Here is an 8,656-nt window from a genome sequence, read left to right on the forward strand (position 1 = left end):
AGGGGCAGACATATCATTGGCGCAACCTGTGAAACCATACAGGGGCCGAGGCGGTAAGGAGGCCACTACCACCTCCAAAGCAGGTGGAATTGTGCATTTTGATGAGTTATTAGACTGCAAAGGGCCAATGTACTGTTCTTGCACAGGAGCCTCTGCTGTCTGTGTCTGCCACTGGGGCTGGGTGTTTGTTTTCCTCCTACAGATGCTCCCCATGGGCAAATTTTACTATCTCTTATAGAAAAGAGTCCTGCACAGATTCTAGCCACTAAAAAAATGTGATAGGACCAACCAGAGTTGGAAACTATAGCAAAAAGAATGACTTATTTTATGGTAGGTATTGACCATACACTAACCACACTTAGCTCTGTATTTCTGCCCAATCCAACAGCCATTAATCAACTATGAATCAAAAATGCTCTTTATGCTTACCACAGAGGTCAGGGGAGAACAAAGCATTGGTGCAACCTGTACAGCCAGAGACCCAAAAGGTAAAGGAGCCTACTTCCACCTCCAAAGCAGCACATAAAGGGGAGCATTATGAGCTATTGGACTGTTCTTGCACAGGGTCCTCTACTATCTGTGCCCGCCCTGATAGGTGTAACAATTTTTTCTAACAATCAGAAGAAAAGTATAACCATTAATGACAACCATTTGATGGCGCTAGAAACAGTCGGCTCGGAACGGTCTCCTCCATCCCTTCAATACTACTTTAACTTTTTTTTTTACATGCAATAACAGTAATTGCTAAGATTTAGCATAATATTTACTACCACCTGAAAAATAAAGTTTACGGAAGGCACTGCTAGGGCTAGATGTTTCCATCCTTTACAAATTATTGTCTGTGGGATATAAGTTTCCCCAATACACTAAATATTCTTTTTGCAATTAGGACAGTCATTACATAGTGAGAAAATCGTTACATATATGGCTGTTATATACATTAGTGGCCTATTACATCCTTCACTTTTTTATGCTACTGCAGTGGACAGGCCGTGACTTGCTGATGATAGGTGCTGCTGAGCCTCCTGACCCTCCATGGTGAGCATCAATAAATGCTCAGATTCCTATTTTCCCAACAGATTTTTACTACACACATATATATATATATATATATATATATATATATATATATATATATATATATGTGTATATATGTAAGTAAAAGCCCCACCAAACAATAATATAATGCAAAATAATATAATAATAATATTTCTTTATTGCATTTTGTAATATATACATATATATATATATATATATATATATATATATATATATATATACACATATATTTTATAAAATGCAATAAATATTTATTTTGTTTATTTATTTATTTTACTGTTTGGTGGTGCTCTTACTTATTGTTGTGTTGAATGCATGTAAATGGAGCAGTAGATTACCCCATTCCCAGTATTTCTGCATCCTCCATATACCTGGTTTGGAGACCACTAGTACTTGTTTTTCTTACAGGGTCATGATAGAAGAAGGCTTGCAGCTACTAGCTCTCTTCTTTTTCTTCTTTTTCTTCTGGGACCCGGAGTGAGTTTCCTTCCCCTCCCCCTCCCTGCTGTGTAGGAGTCAGTGGAGCTCACATAGGAGGGAGGGAGAAGCTCCTGTCCTGGGGCAGAACCCTGAGAACCCTGAGCCAGCAGTGGGTCCTGTGATTGGCTGTTGCTAGGTGACGTGGTTGACAGTCACATGACTGGAGTTAAATGCCTGGCGCTGAAGCAGTGCAGCAGACAGTCTGTAGTGATCTGCAGAGGCTCTCCCTTCTGTGCTCTTCAGCCAGGTCTCCTCCTGTGAGTGGATCATCATGATTTCTACATCCTGATCGCTGCTGCTGCTGAGCTTTCTTCCCTGACTGAGTTACTTTGGCTGCACTGATTTCTGCTCACCTCATCCCAATCTCTTTAGTTTGCAATCTACAATGACTGGAGTGTTTGACAGCTTAGTGTCAGATATGCATTCGAACCAAATGACCTCAAATAGTTATCACAGCCTGCACAAGTCACAGGAGTCCCCCACCCTGCCTGTGTCCACAGCTACTGACAGCAGCTATTATACCAACCAGCAACAGCAGCAGCAACACTGTGGAGGGGGCTCTCCCTATGGACAGATGGGATCCTACCCCTTTCACAGCAATGGCATCAATGGTATTTCCTACACTGCCAAGTCCTATGATCTGACCTCCTATAATGGCTCTTACAGCTCCTATGGACCCTATGGAACAAGCCCTTCCCCTACACACAATGACCAAGGTAAAGTATTATTACTATGCCAAACTTGGTGCACTCCCTTTTTGCCTGTGCATGCAATATAGTTTAATCCATGGCTACTGCTGCTTAAATAATGTTCAAAAATAAGACCTAACACCCTCAGCAATGTGCTGCAACTGACAGATAAGGGATAAGTGTCATTCTGTTGGCCCCTGACTTGATATTGCAGTATATGGAGTATGTCCTGCCTCATAACTAACTTCTCCCCTATGTTTCACAGAAAAAGAGGAGTGTGAGCCTGAGGTCAGGATAGTAAATGGAAAGCCCAAAAAAGTTCGCAAACCCAGGACCATCTACTCCAGCTTCCAACTGGCAGCCCTGCAGAGGAGGTTTCAGAAAACACAATACCTGGCACTGCCCGAGAGAGCTGAACTGGCAGCATCGCTGGGCCTGACCCAGACACAGGTCAGGGCTGAGATCTGATGGCTTAGCTTGTACATTTTATTATATGCAGGAATATATAAAGGCTACTGTGTAGATTGTAAATGAGAGACGCATTTATTACTAATAGTGTTATTTTAAGCGCGTGTGTGTATCTAGTTATGTATAGTTTGCGTGTTTTCCTAATATTTATATTATTTAGTCATTACAGTTGAGGGATACACAATACATAGTATTGTACATAGTATGTTGCATAATAGTAGCACAATAATGATGATAGAAAATCCATGGCAATCCATGATGCATTTCCACAGAGTATATATATATATATATATATATATATATATATATATATATATATATATATATATATATATATATATATATACATGTATGTGTGTATATATATATGCACTCTGTGGAAATGCATCATATGTGTAACTTTCCTTGCCTCTAGTCTTTGCGTGATGTCCGTTTTCGACAGTGTACATAAAGCCATTCAAATTAATTGTGCATAAAATTAGCACTAAGAAAAATACATATTACTACCATTAAATTATATATGTTATAGATACCATTAATGTTTTATTACTATGTAGAACTGCATCATTATCTGCTGTTTTTTTTTTGGGAATGAAGCAGATTAATATTCGGCATCGTCTGGAAGTGAACCATGCTCCACTATATTGATATTTCATTTTATGTATATGTATATATATATATATATATATATATATATATATACAATATTTTTTAATACGTGAGTGTGTAGAATGATAGATAGATGTATGCGTGCGTGTCTAAAAAAGTTACATTTTCTTATAACCAGGTCATAGTAAAATTGTTGCTGCTATTTCTATCTTGCGTGTGTGTGTATATATATATATATATATATATATATATATATATATATATATATATATATATATATATATATATATATATATATATATATGAATATGTATATATATATATTATAGATGTCCATTTTTATCTTGCATATATATCTATATATAGTTATCTATATAGATGTTTATATATTATAGATAGTTGATATCTATGTAAATATATCTTTTTGATCGATATTATTTCTCTATAGTTGAAATAAAGTGGCAGCAATTTTTGTTACTTTTATGTTTCTATTACAATGTACTTTGGTGTAATACTTTGCTACATCGCAGAGCGATCTAACATGCACGGAATATATGATTATAGATAGAAAGATGACATGATAGACAGGTGTATACATTGTATACATTTATACTATGCTGTCTTTGTAAAGTTAAATCATTGACTGTAAACCTATTTTAAATCATCAGGTAAAAATCTGGTTTCAGAATCGTAGATCAAAGTTTAAGAAGATGTGGAAAAGTGGAGAGTTGCCCACTGACCAGCTCCCAACAGGCAACGAATCTCCAACCTGCAATTCTCCACCTTCTGCAGTCACTTGGGACTTTGGGTCACATCAAAGATTGCAGGGGCCTAACCCACCCCCCAGCATCCAGGCCCCCAACTCTGGTTCCAGCCCCAGTGCCTTTCTAGGCAGCTACTCCTCCTGGTACCAAACTGCAAATCCAGCCACACACCTTCAGTCCAGTCCATTACTGCAACAGCAGCACCACCTCCACCATCACAGCAGTGCAGCTGTCACCGCAGGGACTATCTTCTAAGGGACCCCCAGTAAAGGGGTTGTGATAATGAACACTAATAGGCAGTGTGGACACAATGACTGGGAGAGGTCTCCTTTCTGTGTCACTGATCACAGGTGGCCTCAGGTTCATGTCATACAGACTGGTGATTTGATCAATCAAACCCTGGACTCACTGATGACTGGAGATAATGCTGTCTGCCATTTCAGTAGACATGAATTGGATCGATGTAAAAAAAATAGTGGAATAGGAATAATTAATTGCAGCAATTAGGGCTAAATTGTGGTATCAAATCCTGATTGGATTTAAAAAGTATTCGTTTTAAAATCATTATTCAGTCTGAATTAGCTTTACAGGCTTAGGTTAACCTATATAAGTGTTGTCATTTGTGGAACTACAAGTCTCAGCATACTCTGAGATCAGCTAGCCTCCCTACCTCTGTTATGCCACTACTATTTCCACAAATGAATGGCAGAGACAATCAGTGATTATTTTTCTACATGTTACAAAGTTTTTTGCCAAATAAACCTTATTATTGTTTGTATAATTTGTTACAATGTAACAGGTCAGAAGTCCACAGTTGCCCCCTCTAGTTTGTGGATCACCAGTGCAGTTTTTTTTTTTTTTTTCTATACAGGATTTGGTGCCTTTTTGGATAACCTCATTTTTAATGGATAAAGATGATTTTTATATGTAGATATAAGAAACCCGTGTCTAAATTATCTTTTGTAATGAAATCTGCATAGAACCCTTGTAAATTGCTGCATCCTTAATGTACAGTTTCCTTTTCTTTGTATTAACTGCAGAAATGGGACTTTTTTTTTAGTATCTTCTGGTCAAACATTCCCAATGTCCAGTGCAAAAAGGTTTTTATCCGTCCATCTTATCTTTTTCTTTTTTTTTGCTCTTTTTTCTGCCTCCACACCAGGCTACTACTGATGTATTTCATGGACAAAGGTTATTTATTTTGGATACAATTTATCCATGTTGTTTATTATTTTTTTCTTTTATGAAAAAAAATAAATATTTAAAATAAAATATTGTTTTGATGAAATGATCCCAGTTCTGAATATTCTTGTTATTTTATAGGGTTATTATGACATTTATTTAACCATTTATTATGTGATTTCTGGAAGACAAGGAGAAGAACATGAGGCTGTTGTATGAACAGAGTTTTTCCATCTCAGCTTTATGAGCTTTTTGATTGATCTGTGCAGTGATCATAAATTGTGGCTTAGGAAGTAGGAGGGTTCTGGTAGTGAATCAATCATAGGAAGACTCAGGTTTGCAGACGGAGTCACTCCCATCCCAAGGAGCTGGCGCCAGGGCCTCTGTAGTCTGCTGGTGTCGTCACTGGCACACGCCCTCTCACACCCACCCAGGGCTGAAGTCTTGGCACACAGGAGCCAGTTCATCTTGCTGAACAGCTCTTCCAGGTTGTTTACGATTTGTATCTTGTCTGAATTCTGTATACTTGGGATTCTTTAATTTATCCTCTCTGACCAAATGTCTGCACCTTCTATGTGCAATGCAATCCCTCCAGCGATTCAGTTTGGCCTTTATTTTTACCAATGACCAACACAGAAAAAGCTAAAATTGCAACTTTTAGGTAACAGACAATTGCATAATTCAATAATATATGATATGGTATGAGTAGTTCAAAAATACTATGCAGTATAGCATTAGCCAAATACCTGAAAAATACATTTAGCAGACACAAAATGGTTTAGGGCAGCCCTATTATGGAGTTCATGAACAAAAATCAGGTCAATGTAAATAGCACTATGTATCCTGCTGAGTAATTTGAAATTGCTCCTGAAAGAGTATTAGGCTACATTCCCATGATGAGTTTGTGGTCAGTTTTTTACGCTGCATATTTAAAAAAAAAATGCAAGTAACCTATATTACTTAGTGGGTACAGAAAATCTGCAACATCAGAAATGCACCAAAATACTCATCATGGGACCGTAGCCTTATGGGTGCAGAAATTCTGCAACATCAAAAGCTCATGGTGCGAATATAGCCTTATAAGCATATTGCAACAAGGTCAAGCAATTGCCCCTTATAAAAGAAAAAATCTCCAAAATGTTATTTCAAGCAGCTGTAAAATATGGAGCGTTACCTAATGAAATGGAGGAATCAAAGGTTAGACATTTTCAGAAATATATATTTGATTATTAGATATGCTCCCTACTCCTCATCAGGAAAATCCTGATGCAGAATTAGTCAAAAGATGCACAGAAAAATTAGCTCATTACTGCTAAAAAAAAAAAACAAAAAAAAAACCTTTTTTTATGTGGAAATACTGAATAGTGTCATGGGTCGCTACAAAAGTGTTGAACAACTGATCAAAAAATATCTCTTGGTGGAACAATGCAAATATTCAATCTAGTTGGAAGGATTTTCCATGCGCCAACACATCTCTGCATGAATGTCTTTAAGGATTCTCATGCACACTATTTTCTTTACTTTCAAATGTTTATTTTTTTGCTTTATAACACTAGTTTAGTACCTCTTACAAATCCTTTTTTATTATATTTTTTTATATAAAGAAAAAAAAAGCCTGCATTTTTACGTTTTTTTTATTGCCTTTTCATGCATTTTTTTAGTTAGTGTTTTAGTAAGTGCATTTTTTATGTTTTTAATTATATTTTTAAGATTACAATTAATGTTATTCCCTGACTATGTGATTCCAAGATCTCTTTTCACATGTTGCATATTTGGTGTGGATTTCTAAACTGAAATCCACAGTGTTTCAGCACCCATGGATATTTTTTGCACTTATTCATGCATTTCTTTATATTTGTTTGTTTTTTATGTGTTTTTTTTTTTGTGTAAAGCTAATTTATGTAAAGATTCTGTGCACAAAAGAATGCAGCATGTGGATGAGATTAATTTAAAGCACATCCACTTTGCTAGTACCACACCAAATATGCAACATGTGAACCTAACCTTATGGAATTACAGCATAACTGTAATGTTAAAAGCAGTACAAAAACGCAGTAGTCACATCAACAGTGTGTTTTGTTTTATTTGCTTTTATTTTAACAGAACAGAAACATTGGAGGTCTAAGAACAACACCACAAAGAGACAGAAAAAGCACCATACTTCGAACATAATAATTATAAGGGGAAAAAAAAAAACACAATCTGAAAAGAGTGTGTATATTTCACAGTTTCCTGGTGACTTAAAGCAAATCTTTATCTTCATAGTTTTTAAAAAAAATCTCCTTTCAGATATATGCTCTCCTAAAAAAAACACATTGAATTTAAGAAGGGATAAAGTGCTACACAGTCACAGATTTTGAGCACTACCGCATGGTGCTCAAAAGGCTATGAGCCCTTCAGAATTTTCCATATTGCTGCATACATTTTTCCTTAGATACAGAAGATTTTCACACAGGTCCTAAAAGTAGATAAAATCAAATAAAACAACTCAAAAATATTTGCCTTTCGTCATTTTTAAAATGAGGAAAATAATGCAATATCACATGTCTGTGAACAGTAAAAGTATGCTGACCTTTTGTTTTCAGTATCTGGAGTTACCCCTTTTTGCAGCAATAACTGTATCTAAGAGCTCATTCAGACGAGCATATAAATCAGCGTGTGCCTATCCGATTTTTAATCAGATAGCACATTGACCATTGTTATTCTATAGTGCTGTTCAGATTAATTGTTTTTTCTCAGCCCAAGTGTTCGTGAGAGAAGAATCACAGCATGCACTACTTTCATCTGAGTCTTGGGTGAGACTTAGACATTCAAGTCTATGGGCGTGAGGAAAAAAAAACGGATCCCACACAGGCCATCAAAGTGGAATCCGATTTTTACAGATACATTTCTATTATAAATCTAAGAAACTGTATGTGATCATGTACATGTATCAATGTAGTTATATGAAAAGTATCGCACACGGACGTCACACAAAACAGACACACGGATGGCACAGGGATGAAAATCTAATGAAAATAAGAAAAACGTCTGATTTTTCTGGATGAAACTTGGACGATTTTTTTTTTTATACACTTATCTGCAGGAATCTTAAAAGTTTCCGGTAATTGTTGATTAGTCCTGCACATCAGCTTGAAGGAATTTTAGCTCATTCCTGCCTGTAAAAAAACTTCAACGCTTCAGGTCCTTCCACAACATTTCTCTAGGATTAAGGTCAGGACTATAACTTGTCCATTAAAAAACTTTAACTTTATTCTTCTTTAACCATTCTTTTGTAGAACGACTCGTGTGTATTGGGTCGTTATCTTGGTGCATAACCCACGTTCTCTTGAGATTCAGCTTATGGACAGATGTACTGCTATTTTCCTTTTAGAATTTCCTGATAAAATTCGAATTCATTATTCC

At 36.3% G+C, this 8,656-nt stretch overlaps 1 protein-coding gene across 1 annotated transcript; it reads left to right on the forward strand.

Annotated features, from left to right (window-relative positions):
* Positions 1–1,705: 1,705 nt before the first annotated feature.
* DLX2 (distal-less homeobox 2) lies at positions 1,706–5,360 on the forward strand. Its single transcript, XM_073645664.1, has 3 exons — positions 1,706–2,255; positions 2,494–2,678; positions 3,974–5,360. Exons 1-3 carry the CDS (start codon positions 1,925–1,927, stop codon positions 4,322–4,324), a joined length of 867 nt encoding a protein of 288 aa, XP_073501765.1. The 5' UTR covers positions 1,706–1,924; the 3' UTR covers positions 4,325–5,360.
* The last annotated feature ends 3,296 nt before the right edge of the window (positions 5,361–8,656 follow it).

This window comes from Phyllobates terribilis, unplaced genomic scaffold (assembly GCF_046119375.1).
Source record: "Phyllobates terribilis strain yellow unplaced genomic scaffold, ASM4611937v1 Scaffold_9__5_contigs__length_417890890, whole genome shotgun sequence".
NCBI lineage: Eukaryota > Metazoa > Chordata > Amphibia > Anura > Dendrobatidae > Phyllobates > Phyllobates terribilis.

Excerpts from the sequence above, each read along its gene's own strand:
- DLX2 (XM_073645664.1), top strand. The coding sequence starts at position 1,925 with ATGACTGGAGTGTTTGACAGCTTAGTGTCAGATATGCATTCGAACCAA. Across the intron at positions 2,256-2,493 it reads CCCTACACACAATGACCAAG|AAAAAGAGGAGTGTGAGCCT; the intron begins GTAAAGTATTAT and ends TATGTTTCACAG. Across the intron at positions 2,679-3,973 it reads TGGGCCTGACCCAGACACAG|GTAAAAATCTGGTTTCAGAA; the intron begins GTCAGGGCTGAG and ends TTAAATCATCAG.